Here is a 21584-nt window from a genome sequence, read left to right as displayed (position 1 = left end):
TCATTGAAAGTGAAATATACAATGGTATTAATTGAAAAATGAAACATTTATTGCTATTGCATCATTATAATCATCAGTATTATTTATTTATGAAACTTAAAAATAAGTAATACTGATTTATTTATGAAACTTATTTATGAAATTATTTATGAAACTTATTTATGAAATTCTGAATTCTAATCCGTAATCAACTATTACGTAAAGATGACAAACATACTTTTAAAAGAGTCTGTATCGTTTACAATTAAGACATTTTCAGCAAACAAAACTTTTATTTATTTTTCAAATGATAATTTAAAGCATTGTTTCATAATATTAAGAATTTTACAGCTTTCATTACGAATGAATTAAACATGTATTTAAAAGATTTAACTTATGAAGCCTATTCAATAATCACAAACTAATTAGTAGTTGTGTAAGATATTTTTGCTTTATTTTAACTTTGCTGGAATTCTTATGATGTTTTCTTCATTATGATAATCTAATATGATTACAACAAGAATTTGTATTAATTATTTTTTTTCTTTATCTTCCGTTTCGCGTTCTGTTTTGGCTGCCACGAATCCTTATTGAAATGATATTTTTAACAACGCCTTACAGTAATAATAATTATGATGATAATAATAATAAAAACAGTTTTCCCGTATGGTTTTATACGGATTCCGGTACTATATTTTCATTCATGTAATTCTTTCTCTGCAAGAACAATAATTTAGACTCTTCTATTAAAATATATTTAATGAAATACAAGCTAATATTAAATAAGAAATTGTTATAAATCCAAAATCAACACGAAATTGAATTATTTCTGTTTCAAATTTCAGACTATATCTCTTTGTTCCAAGTTGCCCCTCGTTTATTGATTTTATTAATGTTCTCGATTTTTTAGACAGTTTAATACTATTTTAAGCACAGCTTGAGAAAATACTGCTATTTCATGAGAAAGAAACTCACTCTGGCAAACATAGAATGAAGGTGTTAAACTCACTTGCTAAAATTTTTCTGTGATGCTGTCTGTGGTTTCTCTCTTTTGACTCTTCCATTCATATTAAAAAATGGTAGAAGGTTATATCTCTCGCAGAAAATATCAGTAGTTCACATGATATTTTCCAGGAAGTGATGGTAAATTTGTCATAAATCGTTTTCATGTTTACTGTGAAGCTATAGGAGCATAAAGAAATTCATTCACATAAATAGCACTCTGCAAGAAATCTATTTTAAAAAGTTGATGGAAAGCTTTCAGTTTTTTACATTATGTACTAACATAATTTCAATTGTCAGCCATTGAAGAGCATATGAATATAATAATTTTGCCTACAATTATTACTTACATTGCATGCATCAATACTAATTATAATAAGCGATTTAAATTAGCTTCGCTTTTTTGTTTAAAATTGCCAGTTGTCTGAGAAGAAATAATTTATAGTGATGAAAGTAAGGTTTGTTCTAAAGCCAATTTCGGAGAATATAAGGTATGAATAATACAGAAGGCTTTACAGTTTCATGAGAAAAATATCGTGATAGAACAGTGTTATTTATAATAATAAATGAAAAGTTCTGCAGTATAATTAGAGTATTTTTATTTGTCACATATTCAGCCTCAGAAGTGCATGCTACATTCATTTTTGAACATCCTAGAAAATACTTCTATTATATATATTTTCTTTCTTAAAAGCAGATAAAAATTTTAGTTTTTTCACAACGAGTAATGACAGAAATATTTCGTGAACACAGCATCAAAGAAATTTTAAACAGGAATACAAAAGTAATTCGAATTGCAATTACAAGAATCTTAACAAATCATCATTACTTTTAAACTGAGTTTCTACTTATTAATAAAATTTGAAAGAAGCCGTTTAGCTTTATTTTAGTGTTGAGTGAGCAGAATGTTTAATGGATAAATAACAAAGATCTCGAATTAAATATTATTCATTCATTTTAATTTTAATACAATAAACAAATTAATATTTGAATTGTAAATGAAATAAATGCTACTATATTTTAATAAGCAATAAGAAGGAATATTTACTTTAAAGTTAGTTTTTCTGTTTCTGTCTTCTATAATTTTTTAGAGTCTTAAGTTTATATTATATATGTACAGAGAGAAAAAATTTATGATTAATGTACGACATTTGACTTGCGGAAACTGATATCTAATGAAAATCTGAACATTAAATTTGAATATAGCTGCTATAAATTTGATCACAAAAAATCAGATACTACAGAGTTTATAAAGCACCAATTGTATAATTTTCTGTGGATGCACACTGCATTTCGAAATAGTCACTGGTAATACAAGATAATAACTGTAATAGAAAACAGTTTTTCATTTTGAGGCAAAGTACTAGGCCTAATGCAATTTCTGTGATTTTCTATGAGCAGTAAAATAAGTTTCAAATTTTTACCACGACGACAATTTCGCAGACCACCAGTGGCCGAGTGGATAAGACTACTGAATACTGATAGTTCGTCTCGGGTTCGAATTTCAAAGAATGGGTTGGCTTCTTGGGCATATTGGTGGCTTTCTTTGAAAAGCTTTCTACGAAAGCATCCACACTTAGGCAGATAACTCTCACATAATTTGCCGTAATTAAACAAGTAACTAAATGAATCCTAAACTGGCCCATTACGTATAAAACTCATTTTATTATGGAACGTAACCTATATGATTTTTGCGTTTTAATTGCGATGCTACGAATGCTCATTGCTACTTTTATTTTATGCAACCCCATAGGAAAACATTAGCGAGGGTAAATCAGTGTTTTATCCCTTTTAAAGTAAATGAAACTGACGGTAAACTCCATAAGACGAAGAAAACTTTTAAGGCTTGAAAGGTTAGTTCGAAATCTGCATCAACCTCATTAAATCAAAAGTTAGAAATAAAATAACGCGAACAAAAGGAAACAGCCCAATTTCCTTTTAAAAATTCTAACATATCGCACAAACTCCTGCTCAGACGCATATATTTATCTTTATACATACAGTTAGTCACAAAAGTCTGCTTACAGACTAAATTTTAAATTAAAAAAGCACTTAAAGCATAGAAAAATGTATTTTAATCATTGCATTTTTTTTCTTCTATTAGCTAAAATTATAAGCTTAAATAAAAAGTAAATATTATCAGTGTAATACTTTTTACATTTTTTCAAAAATATATTTTGTCAAAAAAACTCAGAAATTCCCTCCAATAAATCTGCGTACACTTTCAAAAAAAAAAAAAAAAAAAAAAAAAAAAAAAAGCAAAATATAAGTTTTTTACATTACTTCAATACTTTGTAGGATATCCTTTATACTTCAAAACAGCTTGCAGACGTCTGGGCATTGACTGAACTAGTTTTTCAGTGTCATCCGACGTAAGTTTCGCCCATTCTTCCCGCAATTTACTAATTAGCTTATTTCGCGACGTAATATTGTGTTTTTGAATTTGTTTCTCCAATTTTGCCCTCAAATGTTCTATTGGATTGAGGTCTGGTGACTGTGGAGGAGTACGCAACTATCTTGGAGTCTGATAGAGGAGATATTCCTTCACAATTTTAGCTGTATATTTCGGGTCGTTGTCTTGTTGGAAAATAAAGGTATTAGAAAGGTTTAAATTTCGGGCACTGTCTCGTAGATTTTTCTTCAGAATATCCAGATAAACATACTTATCCATGACTTTATCAATAATGTGAAAATTTCCAACTCCTTTCGACGACATACACCTCCATACCATCACACCGCCAACTCCGTGTTTGACAGTTGGATTTAAATTTCTCAGATTCAGTTCTGTTCCTGGTTTTCTCCATACAATAGGGTGGCCATTAACTTTAAATATTGTAAATTTACTTTCATCTGACCAAATTACATTGTTCTAGAAGTCCCGTGAAGAGTTTAAATATGTTTTGGCAAAAGCAATTCTTTTCTTTCTATTTGTCTCGGAAATGTATGGCTTAGACCTAAGTTTGCGTCCATGATAATCGGCCTTTCGCAGCACTTTTCATACAGTTTCAGGAGAAATTTCCTTGTTGCTAGTTAAAAAAATGTCTTTTGCAATGCTTGCAGCAGAAAGTTTAGGATTTTGTTTAATTCGTTAAAGAATTTTTCTTTCTTCTCTCTGCGTTAGCTTCTTCGGTCTCCCACATCTTGGTTTTACAGCAAGACTACCAGTGTCAAGATAGTTTTGAATAACTCTTTGCACACTAGAAAATGGTATTCCAATGGTTTTACCAATATAACGAAGATTTTTACCTTCATCTCTCAATTTGATAATTAGTTGTCTCGTAACTAAAGGAATTTCTTTATTGGTTGTCATTTTCGTCAAAGAAAATAGAAATAGCAACTTCCAATCAACGTGAAATTTGCTTCGAAAGTCAATGACCTTGAAAGTGTAACCTTCTTTGCATTCTCAAGTTTGAAGTTTAAAAGTTAGATAAGAATTTCCCCGCCTCCTTCGCGTTGTACGCAAACTTTATTGGCTTTGATTTCTGGCCACTTATTTTTTAAAAATTAGTGTGCATAAATTATTAGATATGAAAATATTACAGTTAAATAATTTCAAAGTCCCTTATTGAAACTAAATATTTAAAAAATAAAACTTTAAGAAACTACCCTTTTCGCACCTTAAAATTTGTAGTTGATATTACTTATCTTGATGTACGCAGACTTTATTGACTAACCATAAATTATCATATTTAGACACATGCGCCTTTATTAAAGGTTAGGTTAAGTTGATTGATTGAGGCAAAGCAAGTCGAGGGCTGTCTCCCGCTGAGAAGAGAGGCTTTCGGGAAGGACTTTTTAAGAAAAAATGGACTGTAACTACATTAAAACAGGGAAAATCGTCAAACCTCCATACAGCCATCCCGCTCATCTAGATTCGAATTCAGGTAGAATTACCAGTCTACAGAGACATTACCGCTCAAGTGTCCGTGCGGTATACTACTGGTTGCACTAATAAAAACTAACTAGTGGGCTGCAGTTAGTAAAAGCAGCTTAACAGATTTGATTTCTGTAAAAGTGTATTTTAAGTTAAATTTCTGAATAGAAAATTTTGTATCATTATTAGATATGTTATTATTTTGCAAAGGATTTTTATATTATTAATTATCTTTTAAAACTTTTGTTTAAGCATATATAAATCAATTTTCCGAGCTGAAAACTTTGTGAGATTTATTAGAAGCTTCTTTAAGAAAACAGGAAAGGAGATAAAATTATCATCTTACCTATGATAAATTATAAGAACTTGTCTGGATGGATGCGTAAGTATATCCATAGTTAATGTGATATTTGATGCATACAAGTATGAAAGTAAAGTTACTTTATCAAAAGTAGTGTACTTCTAAACTTATTTTATTGAAAAAATGAAGGGAAAAAAGCACAACCTATGAAATATTCATGCAACAAGCATAGAAAACTATTTGATTGGCAGCAACCCAATCCATGTGGATGGGCACCTCATTAACTTTAATGACTTTTTAAAATCATTAACGCATTGATTATTTAATGAAAGAAGGAAATCGACAAGAAGTTATCGAACACAAACGCACCTTCTTGCTTAATGGTGTTAATTTTATCTCGACTGTAGCGTTTTACTTACGTTTGGAAAAGAATTTTCTCATTAATAGTTACAACAAAGTATGTTGAAGGTCTTGGGAAATTTTCTCACAGAAAATTTTATATAGGTGTACTTATTTTGGTTGCGTCCATTTTAAACTCTCAAGTAAACATTAAGTTTTGGGGCAATGAGGTCTTTGAAAAGTTTTGTGAATAGTGTTGAGTGGTCCCGCCGTTAAGCCGGTACAGTTGTTAGTGACAGTAACTGCCTTACCGATGGGCCCGGGTACGAATCCCAGGGTCTAATGGATTTTTGTACGCGGAAAATGCATAGACGGCATGGGGATCTCAAACTAGATGACAAGCCGAAAGTCCTCCCAAGAGATTGGTGATGGGGAAACAGGGTGGGAGACTCTTCAACCGCCCTCCGGGTGTTCTCTCTCGAAACTGAGGCAGAAGTTTACTAATTTGCTAGGTTCGGCAATACCTCCATCACCGGTGGTACTACAGGGGTGCTGGCCTAGCTTCTACCTGTACCTGTCGGGTGGCCAAAGCCGAATCGAAATCAAAGCAACTGAAGTCCACCATGACCGGTTCGATTTATCTTAGGCCACATAATATACATGTTAATCTCGGGCCTTACAGTTCATGTGTTCCTTGCTTGCTTTGCGTTCAGTTTGTCTTGGTCACTCTGTATAAAATGATACGCGAAATAAACTTAAGCCGAAAGGAATAAAACTATTAGCAGAAATTCGCATACTGTCAGAAAAATTCGAAAGTCATATAGTATGGCAGCTTCGAAAGTCATACAGTATTCGCTTTTTCAGCTGCCAGTGTGAAAAGGAGAATGAAAAACATGTGTTTAGCTGCGAACATAAAGGAACATCCAGGAAATGATAGTAAATGAAATAATCTGTGCCATCTATTGTTGGAAACCTGAAAGAAAGAAAATAATAATCAGTTTCTTTTAAAGCTAATGATAAAGGGTTTTATCCTCAAAAATTAACTCAGATGTATTATATATATATTCGTGAAGTAATATTCCGTGGCAGTCTGGTTGGATATACATAGACTAAAAAAGCGCAGGTCGTGAAATTTCACATTAACCTTATACAAGAGGGGAAAAAAAAAGAGAAGAAATTAATAAATTACTTGCATTATTATTACTGTGTACTATTGCTGGTTGGAAAAATAAGCAATTTTCTGTGTCCACTGTTTTAAAAAGTCAGTCACCTGAAGAATTAGACTTTTTGAAGACTTTTAATGTCCATAAAATTCTTTCTGTCGTTAAATCAATAAATCTAACCTTTACCTATTTATAACCTTCAAAGAATTTTATTATGAATTTTTTCTAGTTCAGCTTTCTATACGTTAGAAACAATAATTTTGTATGTATTTACAATGGCAGATGACGTTACAAGCCTAGATGATCCAGCCGACGTTAATAGTTTCATTTTAATTATCTGACTAGAAACTTCTGGATAGTTATTCAGTGCTCTTTCTTGAGCATACTTTTGCATAGGGCATTGTTTGACGTTCTAAACTATAATACTACAGACTCAATTATTCTTTCAATTATTCTTTTCGTATTAAGTAGGAGTATATCTGAAGAGTTTGTTCAGGCCGCTGACTGTATGAAATGTGAAGAAACTTCAGATACAGTTTTGGTTGAAATATTAAGCATATTAAGCACAGAAGATGCTTTCGAAATAGAAAGGTCATAGTCTGCCCTGCACTCAGTCTTTTCATTTGAAATTTACGCTAAAGTTGAATTTTGTGACGTTTTACTATAGAAAAATTCGTTACCTGTATATTAAGTAGATTTAAATAGAAACTTTTGAATAAAAAATCAGATGTAAACACATTTTGCACAGATTTCAACATATGTTAAGTTCTGAAACAGAATTGTGATTCTACGTGTAGCAGTAATTTTAATAAGTTACAATAAGAAAATATTTATTATAATAAATGTATAAGTTATTAAGCAACTGCTCTTTTACCGCAGTGTGTCATCTTGATTAATATATATTTAAAAAACTCATGGACACTCTTTATAAGATAAAAAATTAAACCTATATTGAAAATGGATTTTAATGATATCTCATATGAAATGTGAAGAGATTAAGAGTTATTGCATGTTGAATTATTTAGGCACTACCCTCAAAGCCGTAATATTAGTTCATCACAAATGTAAATACATAGTATATTGTAAATTGTTTAATAATATGTTATCTTAGAAATTATAATAATGATAATAATACTATAATGACAAAAAAATTATTATCATTTCCGTACCAGAACGGTAACTAAATGGCGTATGTTCACAATACAGATAATTTAACGGTTGACTCTTAGGTAAAACTAAGTAAATATGCACTTTTTTCGGATAATAACCTAGAAAAAGCGGTAAATTAATTACCTTGATACGTTTTTAAATGGTAAAATGCAACCTAAGAAGTGTAAGATGATTTTTAGAAAAGCACTTTAAGAGAAAAAAACTTCGCCTTATATTAACACTTTTTTTAAAAATTATTCTCATAACTTTTTCTAATAAACTAATTTCTTGTAAGATTTGATAAATATAATCGACATATTCAAATAATTAACTTGAAGTTAAGGAATTAAATTTTTAAGATAATTTAAATCACGGATATTAACTTTGAAATGTATTTAATTATTTCTAAATCAGAAGGAGTTTTGGGGAAAAAATATATTAATAATGCAGTGAAAGTTTTCCGAACAATTGAATTCAAAATCCTTGTAAAGGTATCAATAGTTTAGTAGTAGTAAATGGTATATTATTTTTTTTTGTAACGTTGAATTTTATTTATTTATTTGTAACACTGACTTTCTTTCAGATTGCTACAGCAACAGATGCAGCAGCAGCACTTGAAACAGCAATCGAATGGCGGGAGCAACAACAGCTCGGTGAGCTCTAGCATCCTCGGCGGCCACCATCACTTACACGGCGGCAGCCCATCGATGAACGGGAGTAGCGGCGGCAACAACGGCTCATCGACCGGCGGCGGAGGCACAGACTCCAAGCACCACCACCACCACCACCACCGGCGTGTCGACGGCAGTAGCGGAGCGTCCGCTCGCTGTGACGATGACGATGAAAGGGTCAACATCCTCGACGATGATGAAGACAACACGAACGGGAGTTTCGGGAGCCTTTGCGGGAGTAGCGCGCCCCCGAGTAGTCCGGCTGCCGTTTCGACAACTTCCGATTCTAGCCGAAGTCCTTCGCCTCACCATGGGCATCACACAGGCAATAACCACAGCCATCATAATCATCACAACCACCACAGGCCACCGCAGCAGTGACCTTGATATAAAAAGTGAATAATTATCACATATGAATTCATATATAAATATATAAATTTACCGTTTTCCCACTTTTAGGCACCGGTGAGGATCGAGTCCACAACAGACAGTGAAAATTTTGTCAGTGTGATCCATGATGGACAATGTGATTGATGTGACTGATAGTATTATTATTCGTCATCGCTAGAAGTTTCTTCGAGGTTTGATTTGCAAAAAACCAATTTTGAAATGCGATGAAATTTGTTGCTTGGAAACCAGTTTTCACTCCAGCGTCATATTCCTCCTCCCCTTTAAACATTTTTTTATTTTTAGGTTGGCATCTTAGGAAAAAGAAGGTAAAAATCTTTGGACAGGAAACTGAATATTTCTTTCTGGTTGTCTAGATTTAATAGTTGCACTTATATGATAAGAGCATCACTTAAAAGCTTAAAAAATATTAAAAACATGTTTCAACTCATCTCAGATTATTTTTCTTTTTGTGAACTATGCTATGAGGGACTCGGTCCTTTTCCAGTGTGTGTGTGAATACACTCGTGCCTAGCATTTTTCTTGAAATTTTCCTATTCGCTAAATTAAATCGCTATTCATATTTCTTCATTCAGTTTTGTTAAATTTCATCCGGTGGTTATTTGCTTTCGCATCTGCTGTATTTTTTAAATGTAATATAATACCTATGAAACAATGACTGAGAAAATTTGGCAATGTATTATAGAATTATATTCAGAGATCTTTTTTCTTCTTTAGTATTATTCACTTTCAAGATTATTAAATAGATATTTAAAATGTGTACACTTTAAAATAAGTTAAAGGAATAATAATTCTTTTTTTTGGTATATAATGGATCATTACTTATATAAAATTTATACTTAATTTTAATTCATTGTGGGCTCAAAATGAACAAAAAGAATTAGAAACCCAGTTTGTGAGGCTGCAGAAGAATTATCTTTTTGTTAAAAATGTATGTTGCACATTTAGTTAAAAAACTATATCTTTTTTTAAATCCCTCACTTATCTCAAATGTCTAAAGAAATAATATTCATGATTTATTTAACATTTGTATTTTAAATCACGAGATTATTTTGCGCACAAATAAATATGTTATAACTGATAAGGTACAGCGTGACTTTAATTTGATATAGGTATGTTAAAGGAAATATGCAAATTCTAATACTGAGAAAAAAATTTAATTTTTTTAAATTATAATAAATTAAAAAATACTAGGAAAGTTCTTAATCAATATACAAATTTTGCTATACTTTTACTATGCAATTTTCTTATTCGTTAACATTAGGAGTTTAGAAATTTTTTTAATTAAATATCTATTTTCAGTATAGTTCCACTTAAAAACTTCAATTTATGTTTACGTTTTATTTATTTTGCAATTATTCTTAACCACCATTGATATTTTCTGAGTAGTTTATTTGGTACTTAATCAATTACATTATTTTTTGAAATGATCGAGAAACTGACCTTAAAAATATCAGAATACAATACTTTGATAAATATAAATAGAAGTATACTCTGTCATTTAAAGTATTATAAAGATTTTATTTTAAGTTCCTAAATTTACTAATCATAATCTTTTTTACAAAGTCTTTTTAAATCTAATTTTTATGATCCTGCTCATCATCATTATTATCCTTCTTGATACATAGTCTGATTATAAGACATTTGATTTTTCGAAAACTATTGGATCCATTTAGATTACATGCAGAAGTTAACTAGGGTTAAAAAAAAGCTAAATTAAGTTAAAGCTAAACTGATAATTAATAATTTATTTCATATTAGATGTTTTGCCTTTTCAATATTACAAGGATGATAACTGATTTATTGTACATCCGGATTAGTTATTTCAAGACAGAATTATAAATCAGTTACTAGAACTTTCAAATGATTTCTAATTGATCATACCCTGGAGTAGGTCTTGCTTTAATTGAAATATTTCCGAAAATTTCTGCTGAAATAAACTTTTGATGCGAGAATAGCTCTCAGGGATGATCCCATCTGTAATTACAAATTTACGCCATGGAGTAGGAAGGGCACGCATCGAAAAATGTAATTTTTTAAAATTTTTCTTTTTCTTCAGGATTTTGCGCCTTTAGTATTTTCCAAAGCATTTCTTAACTTCATCAAAACAAATAAATAAAATAAATCAAAGTGAGGAATAGATGACAAATTTTTAAGAAATAATTTATATTTTCGTATTTTATTCATATTTGTTTATGTATTTTATGTACTCCCCTTTCACGACGCATTGTTTTCGATCTTTTAAAAACTTCATACACTTGTCAGGAGACACATCGTCATGAGTTCATCCCAGCCATCACTGAATCGAAACCGATCGATTAATCGTAACAAAATTGTAATCGCTTGGGCGGCCGCCTGTTAAAATGTCTTGTCCAAGTGACGCGGGATATGCTTGTCATTTCCTCCCGGTGAAAAACACCGATTTTAAAAATCTATAAAAACTAATAAATAAAAAGCCTTTTCCAATTATGAGCGAAGGCAACCGATTCTCGCTCCTGCGCCGTTGCTCGTAATGCATTTCGCGACGACGTGTCATCCATACCTGTTTAGCTAAGGGTGCGATAAATACTTCCAGTGAGCGTTCAAGCAGCGAATGTGGAAGCCATTTAAAAGCTGTATTTCAACTTCCGATAAAACTCTTGTCTCACGTTTCAGCAGTTTTGAATTTCCTAGTAAATCGAAGGTGTTGGGAAAGCAATTGTCTGGATGCGTTTTTCCGGTTGCGTTGAGATGAGAACGAATTTACACCCAGCATGTTACTTGATGGTGATATTGCTGTTCGTGAGTAAGCAAGGTCACAGTATTCTAGTATTTCTCTATGCACATTTCATTCATTCTTCTGTTCCGAATATCACTGTAGTGAGACGAAACGTGAAATCACTCCAGTACTAAAATATTCAGTTTGTTCAAGAAGCTTTTAATTGAACCTTTTAAAACCTAAGAACATAGTGTAAAGTCGCTATTCATTCTATCATTCTTTTTGTACCGAAGCATAAAATAAGTACATTTATTCTCTAATACTGCAAATTTTACAAAAAATCAGTCATTAGAATGCAGACAGAACAGCGTAGATAACATGAATTAGCTATTTATTTATTTTTTTCTTCTTCTTAAAATTTGTTTTCCATCTCCGAGAAAACTACTCACATATTGCGATTATTTGTGCCAATTTTTTTTTTCTCTTTTACCCAACTCAATATGATTTTATTCCGATTGAGTATGGTATTTGAATTTGCTTTACATGTATTTCGAATTTAATTGTCACCAACTTACTGCAGCTTAAAGCGTGTAATTTAGGTTTTGGTTTTTTTTTTTTTAAACTTAAATGTTTACTATTTTAAAATATTATACAGAGGTCTAGATAAAATTATATTCCCCGCATATGTGATGCATACACTCAGATTTGTAGCTACGTTTTACTACTAGTAAAATGTTTACAATTGTTACTATATTTTACTATTGTTCATTAAACAGCATAACTTTATTTTTATTTAGTTACCTTAGTGATCTTATAAAATTCCGATGAAACTTCAGAATCATATGGTAGGGCATTACTCACTTGAATAAAAAGATAATTGTTAAATTTTTACAAAATTTAATTGAATTCATTTAGAATATTCAGTTTAGAATGCTCGTCTCCCTGAGCAAGGAAAAGCTTTAAAGGAATAAAATTACGACATAATGAATAAAACGACTCTAATTTCCATTTTAAAATAGACTATTTGCCCTCGAAATGTTCCATGGTAATTTCTGTCACAATTATACTCAATACCCTCAGTAGGATGTGCTCTAGTGTGTACAGTTTTCGAAAATAACAACATTTCGTGCAGTCACCCACCATGCACAGCTCATTTCAGTTCTCAATTTTTCAATTTTATCTTCTGTTGAAGAAAGTCCAATTGTCATCAGCTGTCTGCGAATGGGCTATCAGGAAGTTATAATTCCAGGGTGCACGCAGTGGTGGCTGGGAGTCACGAGTGCTTAATTGGGCATGAATTATCTCCCAATCTGTCTCCCTCCTGTCCCGAGGGGCCAGTCAGGGAATGAGGTTACCTAGTAGAAACTAATCGTCTATTTATTTTGGTTTGTTGCATCTGTAAGTTGAATATGTATATTGAAATGCACGAATGACAAGATTATTTCGCGTTGCAGTTTCCTGAATTACCTACCAATATGCACATTCCGAAAGTGTTATAATTAATTTGTTTCTGATTCTTTGCATGTCTTTATTGATAATAAATGAATTGATTTTATAATGGTTTCTACTTTCTAAAGCCATAAAGGCAGTGGATACAAATGAAAACTTTGGTGGCACTGGAATTTTTAACAAATGTATCATAAAATTGAGAATAAAAATGTTTATTATTTAATTTACTACAAATTCATAAACTTCAGGTAATTTATTTAAATGCAGACAGACCAAAATGCAATAGCACGTATTACATTTTTATTTAAAATAAGTTTATATTTTTATCGTTACAGTAGCTACTATATTTTTATTTTGGTTCTTATTAGCATAACCGTTGCTATTTTTCTTTTCTCTGTTAAATTATTTTTATTCTTTATACTTTTGGAAGGAATTTCTTCCTAAAGTTCTTCGTTCTGTTAATTGGAACATATTATGTAGTTTTCCCAAATGAAAGATCCAATGCAATGAATTTTCTTCGATAATGCGATCTGTTTCACACACGTGCAGTTTATGCTGGAAACAGATAACCAAACTAGTCATATCTACGTCAGATTCTTTACGGAGGGCGATAGTTTAATATGATCAAGTTTGTCCATGGCTATTTTGATATTAACCGAATGATAATATTAAGCAATAAGATATCCTTCAAAATATCAACATATTAAGTAAGAAAAACGTGATTAATAGTTAATTGTCTTCAAGTTTTACGGTAAAGTTCATTTATGAACTGTTTATATTCATTTCCGGATATTATTTGAGTGACCCTGTACCCCATAATCTTAATAAGGGTAGGACATCCCTCATCTCAGCGTTTGTAAACAATTCTCCTTTTCATCATCTTCTAGAGAAAGCTTATCATAAAATGTTTTTTGGAACTTTCCCCCCCCCCACCACCAGTATTCGCCCAAGCGTTAAACTCCTCACAATTCATGTTATTTTGCTAAAGTGGCTTTTATTCCATTACTTGGATAAAAAAACTTTGTCATTTAACAATTTAGGCATTCTATTTCGACATTATTGGTTATTTTAAGTTTTATTTGAGGACTTTACTTCAGTTTAAAAAATTAATATTATAATATTTTGATAACATTAACCACCTTGCTAATCCCAGTAGAGGATGCATTTTTAACGTTTTCGTATACAAGTGGGCATGACTTCGACAATTTGTTAACAATATCCGAATGATAACATTAACCACGATCAGGTTAAACAGCGACTGCAGTAGTTGTTTATAGTTAGCTTAGGTTTTGACCCAGATGCAGCTGATTTGCAGCTGCATGTGTGTAATTGAATATCGTAATTCTGTTTTAAAAAAGAAAATTTATAATGGGAAAAATACATGTAGTCCCTACCTGTTACAGCATTGTTCGCAGACTACAATTTTGACTAATATGTATACATTGCTAAATTTAAAAAAAATCAAACGTAAATGATAATGTCATGCCGGGAAAACTCACCGAATTAAATAATGATTAATTTAGCACCACTCTCTTTCCCTGTAAACAAGTGGATGTCCTTGAAACATGCAGGAACAAATACGTAGCATCACAGAAAATGCAGATTTCGGAAGGAGAGATTAAATGATTTTTTTTTTAACATACGTAACATGAGTATCGCGTAAGTAAATATAAAATGATAAATAAATTACGTATTATTAGTATTGAGTAATAAATTAAGAATAATAAAACAATATAACGTAATCAAATGCATATATACAAAAAAGAATATGATGCTATTTTGATTCATCTACACAAGAAAACATAAGATGATGTGTTTAACTCTTTGTGTGCGTATTCTTACGTTTGCCCTGCATGTATTGCATGTCCCGCTTTTCTATATTTTTCTTGCTTTTTATGCATATAATGTTTTGGCTGAAAAACATTAAAAATTTCAGAGAAATGTATGCGAGCATATATTTTAGACATTTGTTTGTATTGTTCAATAATTTTGAGCGGTTAATTTACTTAAAGCTTCAGATTAAAGCTAATGTGCGTTAAGGGAATAATACTCAATGGTTCTTTTCTCTGCCTACTTTGGTGAATTCGTATCGTTATACTGTGCAATTTTGATCTCCGTTTTGCCATAAGTAACAAGTAACCAGAAATGAGTTTTTCAGTATCATAGGCCTCGAACCTAATATACAATCTTCTAAATAGTAATTACTAATACTATGCATCTTATCATTGTTTTTAAATATTTTTTTTTCTTTCTTGATGTTGTTACTGATTTCCTTCAAGAATATAACTAGTTACTTCCTGAAATAATTGAATACAGTGCAAAAGTAAGAAAAACTTCTAATTACTTCTTAGGAGTCAGATCTGTTTTGTGGTGAAGTAAATTAATTGTATAAACAGGAAGAAAATATGTTATTGCAAATTTTTATATCTAGCGAATGTAAGTTTAACTATTTTGTTTTTACTCTTAATATAACGAATACAAATAGTGAGAAAAATGTCCAGCATTTTCAGGTATAATTCCATCAACGTGAGTTCATAATCCTATCTATTACTCAGTCCAGCAACTTTGCTCACGCAGCTGTTGTCTCGGCAATAGATGTAAAATAACATCTATGCTTTGTCAGTTTGAACAGATGCTTTTCTAACTCGGAAGATTTTCATTCGAAAAAATTGCTTTTATGCTTTTCTACCATATTATGCAAATTACTCGGGCTCTGTTCTAGCGTCTAAAAAGTTAGGGAAATGATATAGATGTATTATAAGACTTTTGAACGCTTCCAAAATAAATAGTTCTAATAAAAATAATAACCTTAATAAAGGGGCTGAAATCTACTTATTATAATCACGCAATTTCACTCTTTCAAGAATTGTAAGCAAAATGACAAAATCACGTCTTTGGAATATTGATTATCTCAACTATCACTGACACGCAATTTAATTTTTGAAAATCCGTTTTGTTTTCTAATTACTCTTGATAAATGGGGAAAAGGAATGGCGTTTGCTCGTATTACATATTTCTGGATATTTTAAATAATTTTATAATTTAGCTTTTGAATTTCTCTTATATGGGAAAAGATCAAAATCAGAAAGCTTACGTCTTAATTCAACTCATTCCCTGCTCACAAATTTTTTAATATAACCGTCAGTTATAGCATTTGCGGCATTTAATAACCAAACGTATATTAATTGCTTTATTGCTTAATAGCTGGGATTAAAATGGAGTGCCATTCATAAATGTTTTTCGACTCTTTTTCTTTCGTAAAAACATTAACACATATATTGTGATTACAAGAAACTGTCATTGTAAATAAAAATTTATTCCGAAATAGACATTTCGCATGTCCGACACAAAATTAAATTTCTGCGTCTTTGAAAATCAAATGTGTCGGTTAACAAATACTTTTCTGGTATGCTTCTCATACTGGCCTTTAATATAACCATAATTATCAATGACTGTAAAATTGCCTTCTAAATAAAATTATCAGCTCTTGAGCATTGCAGATAATTTTACGATCATAAGCAAGTGACTGCGAGAAAAATCACAAGAAAGAATATCAGTGGGAAAATATCACTTTACTTTTATTTTGCTAGAAAACGCAGGCATTCACAACACGGCAATTTAACGTACCATTTAGTTTTTATGGGAAAATGGTCTCAAAATTAACCATGCGTGTAACCACGCAAGTCGTAAACTATAAGTCGCGTCATAGGTTGCAGTAAATGGCCTTTAACAGACTCAGACGTTTGAAAGTTTGAGACGTTTGAGATAAAATAAAGAATTTTAACTCTTCTACGAGATAGAGTTAAAATTCTTTATTTTATCTCCCTTAAATACTAGACATAACACTCTTAATAGCCTTGTTGGTCAGCCTTCGCTCCTTCTTTGGGTAATATATATGTAATTTGCATATCATTTTTGTCTCCTGTCTCCTTTCTCTTTCAGCGACAACATTTTTTTTTTCTTTCTTTCCCTATTCAGTCTTTATTATTACCCTTATGGAGAAAAAGGCTTTTTTCTTTGAAATTTATAAATATGGAAAATTTGTTTAGAAATGGTAATTATAAATTAGTAGTGAGTGGGATAATATTAAAATTGCGAGTTATGCTATTAGATGATGATTAATTTTAGAAAATTTTAAGCATGAATGGGGAAAATAATTTTTAAAAATAATTTGCAATTATTTAAAAAAATTATTTCCCAAAACTTGCCAGGTGCACTTTCGCCTTTTCTGCACCTAAATTTGCACGGTGTCTTGTTCATAAATAAATATAAATTAGTAAATAATCAATTTAATAACTAGAAAACGTGAATATCGTCAATTATGTCAGCATTCAGAATTCGATTTTTTAATATGTTTAAAAAATCGTATGTCATATATAAGTCATATATAAGTATGTCATATATCGTATGTCATATATATTAATGCATTTATAAAAAGAAGAATTATAATATTGCTACTAATTTAGTTTACAATAACAATCATTTAGTGCTAATCAGTTATTTATTAGTAGTAACAGAGAGAACATTTATGCTAGTTATAAATATAAAATCTGGCTTTATTTTGTTCAGAACTCCTTCAGGTAGATAGCTCTCATGTGCTTTGCCTTAATCTGTTAACCTCCACTGTCTGAAATAAAAGCAGTAAGTGAAAGAAGGTTTTTATTCATTCGCTTCTCAAAATGGAAAGAATGCATCATACATACGATCTGATAACTGACAAACGGTGTTAGCATTTCTCTTGAAATATAAGTACTAAAAAAATGTTAGCATAAGTGGCTAGGAATCAGATGCTGCATTCTTAAGCAAAATTTCGAATTTAAAGCTTGGGTGTGTATCTATGTAATCTAAATGGTATCCAAAAATGTTTTTCAGTATCATGTAAAAAAGAAAGAAAAAAAAAAAAAAAAGACTTGGAATTCTAATCTCTCTTACATGTACTGTTTACATGTTTTTAATCTTTACATGTTTCCTCTTTACATATTTTTAATGAAAAGTATTACGTTATGCTTGCTTTATTAGTATATTACAATAAAACAAATTATTTTTGTATACTTTTCACTGAATTTTTTACGCTAAGTCGAACTTTTGCGTATTTAGTTACACAGCATAACTAGATATGCAAAAGTTCTACAACCTAACACAAAGGTTTAGCTTAAAGTTTATTCTTCTATAAATGGTTCAGTTACGATTTTCTGAGAAAATAACTCTCTTATACTTGTAAGAAACAAAGATTTTACACCGAATGATTTTAAAATATCTTACGAAATATTTAATTTTAATATTTTTTGTTTAAATGAAATCTTTTCATTTATAAAATTAATTTTAAGATTCATTTGAGATTTACATTAGATTTGCTCCATAAAGTTAATAAATGGAAGATTTAGACTGAAAGCAAAGCAACTACAAAAGTTCATTAGATTTAGATCAAATATTGTACTCTTCAGTAACAGTAAGCTTCTGTATATCTGACAAAATGAATTCCTATTTCTTGTATTTGACAAAATTTTACTACAGCTGTCAAATTAATACGGAATCAAGAATATAAATTTAATGTAAAATTTGTATTTTTATATAAATTTAATTCATATTTATGTTAAAAATCAGCTGATTTTGGAAACTTTTTTGGATTCCCCTATTTTCTCTCTATAAACGTTTCTCCTTATTTAAATGTTTTAAAATTTACTAAAGTAATTGAATTTTAGTTAAAATTGTGAAAAAATTGCTTTAAAAATGCGTTTTTCATTTCTAATTTCAGAATTAATTTGTTAAAATGCTATTGTAAATAGCTGCATTCTAGAATGTGTGAATTTTAAAGATTGCTATACATTTCTGAACAGAATTATTGCACATTTTCAAGATATATCTTTTAAAAAAAGGTGGTTTTTGTACCAAAACTATTCAGAAATTCACAATGAAAATTCATGTTGTTTTTTATTTGCTATATTGCTACAGCAAGTCATTTTTGTTTGTTGTTATATATTGCACCTCTAAGGTTTATCTTATCCGTTTTCTGTATTGATTAATTAATAATGCTTATTAATTATGTAAAAATTTATAGATGTAAGCAAAACAAGTGTACCATTAATTCGAACTTCAATAAATAAAATGGCAGAGCAAGAAATATTCTTAATAATGATCAGCCCACGTTTGCATGTTATCGAAAAGCAAAATCTCTACCAGTTTCGTATTTACTCGGAGCAAACCAGACTAATAGCTTTTTTTTTTTAAAATTCTTATCAAAACTTTCTTTTGAAAGACATTCATTTATCTTGTTTTCCTATTCAATATATTTATTGCCAAACCTGAGAATTGTTTCTAATGAATTAATATAACTTTCGTGTAATTTCAAATATTTCAGCATAAATTTTGTATTCAAGTATGAAATTTGGACATTTTCATGCACGCAGTCGAAATGCTTTCTCTCACAGAGAAGGTTATAATGAATATTACTTTTTGTTTATGTAAATAATATATATAAATATATATATAAATATGAGATAAATTTTGAGGCATTATTTTGTGTGCGTGTGTATGTGTGTGTGTGCGCGATAGTCACAGAGATTAAAGTGGAAAAGATGAATTTGTTTTCCATACATTTTAAAGAATTAAGTAATTATTTTATCTTTGTAAATCAGTTTTAGTTTCGGTTTCCAATTTTTTTGTTACAGGAATTTATTCCCCCTCCAAAACAATTAATAATTAATAGCCCATTTTTAATTTCTGCAAGGAAATTTATTGTACGATAAGTTCAATATTATTGAAACTTTTTTTATTTAATGTCCTTTATAACAGCATTGAGAAACATGACTGCCATATTGTAAAAACAAAATTTATTAAAAAAGTGGAACTGCCGTTTCTGTTTATAATTTTGTATAAAAAACTAATCGTTTCTAATATGTTTGTAGTTTTTAAGCTAATTGTTGGATTTCAGCAGTTGACTGTAGTCAGATTTTCCTTTTCAAGTCTTCAAAGCTGTAATAATAACAATTATTATTATTATTATCATCGTTATGTACATAGAAGAAATGGGCATTTCTTATTTTCATGGATATTAGTGTGTAAACATAGTTTACAAAATTGTTCATTCTCGATCCTAGTAAGTGTTGCAAAATATTTCTTTCATTTCATGTAATGTTTTTGAATTGTATACTTTATATCGATTTCTAAATTCCGTAATATAAAATGTCAACAATTAAAGCATAATAAAGATAAATGAACTATAGGTAGTGAAAGATCTCATTAAATATAGAGATTTTTAATATTCTGAATCACACATCATGTCTTAAAAGTAATTGAGAAAATGGCTTAAATATTTTGCAGCACTTCTGTTTGTTTTTTGAAACAATGCACAGAAATATACGTCACCGTTTCAACTTGCATTCTTCTAATAAAAAACGTCTGTGAGAATGTTTTTGAAAATAAAAAATGTGTTTGTTCAGAATATTGTTTGTTTTATTTCTTACATTCGATTAAAATACACTCGAAAGTAAAAATGTTGACACTTGTATCCATTAACGCACTGGTCCCTATTTTGTTCTAATAGCAGCAGTCTAACGTCTAAGTTATGATTCGTTTATCCTTTGATTTTACTGATTAGAAAATAGCACCTGCCGTTAATACATCTGTAGTTGTTGGTACAGATTTGGGAGTCCAGGCTGATACTTTCAGTTGTTTTATAAATTCTCATTGAGATCAAATGTTAAAAAGCGCCATTCGAAGGTTACACTCTAATTTGAATTCTCCTTAAGCTGTAGTATAAAAGTTAGAGGTATTCTGGTGCGGTGTTGTCCAGTTGATGATATCCCGAAGAGGAATTCTTTACGAAGAAATTATTGATATTAATCAGGATGCATCTAGATAATTAGCACATTAATTAGAATTAAGCAAAACAGCCTCAACTGGACATTTGTCAAGTAATGAGCTGTACCGACTAATAATAGAATGCCGAAAACAACTACTTTTGCATAACATTACGACTATTACTGAGGACTAAATAAAGCGCGATTTTTGAATAGCATTTCTAAATATGGTAAACTCATTTCATAAATATGTGCATTAAGCTATCGTCAATATCAGATAAACTAACTAAATTTTATTTATCCGCCTCGTTCACTTAAGAACAATGCCAGGGAAGAAATTTTGACACCTCTTGCCGAAAAAGGCTAAGACAACTACCGATCGTTCTCTAGTATTACGCGGCCTGTTAAGGCAAAGAGCACGGCGGACATGCAACTCTCTCTGGAAGATTTGTCTACCTCGTCAACATCGTTTATGGACCCACTGGTCTTTTATTAAATCAAGTATATGCATAAAACAAAAATGAAAAGAAATATTTACAATATATACATTATACACAGATGTATAGATGCTCTTTTATAATATGTTATACAGATTGAAAGACATTTATTCTACAATTATCTCGTCTTCTGTTTGGAGTATAGTATCCATAATCTTTTGAGTCCAATGGCACATTTCACATCATAAGCCAGTTTTGCCTTCGTCAAGGAAGAAACGTTGTATGGTAAGAACTTCTTCCTGATTTCCGAAAGTA

The 21584-nt window shown here is 30.5% G+C and overlaps 1 protein-coding gene across 1 annotated transcript in view; it reads left to right on the top strand.

Moving 5' to 3' along the window:
• The window catches only part of LOC118193277 (homeobox protein SIX6-like), a 121052-nt gene extending 100578 nt beyond the window's left edge, over nt 1-20474 (top strand). Inside the window, exon 2 of the mRNA XM_035364330.2 lies at nt 8391-20474. Within this exon, the coding sequence (XP_035220221.1) occupies nt 8391-8859 (469 nt within the window). The 3' untranslated portion in view covers nt 8860-20474. The remainder of the gene's footprint in view (nt 1-8390) is intronic.
• Nucleotides 20475-21584: the final 1110 nt, after the last annotated feature.

The sequence above is a fragment of the Stegodyphus dumicola genome, chromosome 4, assembly GCF_044657685.1.
Source record: "Stegodyphus dumicola isolate Sdum_Otavi_A_Nest chromosome 4, ASM4465768v1".
Lineage (NCBI taxonomy): Eukaryota > Metazoa > Arthropoda > Arachnida > Araneae > Eresidae > Stegodyphus > Stegodyphus dumicola.
The sequence above is the reverse complement of the archived record's forward strand: the minus strand, read 5'-3'. Positions and strand labels throughout refer to the sequence as shown.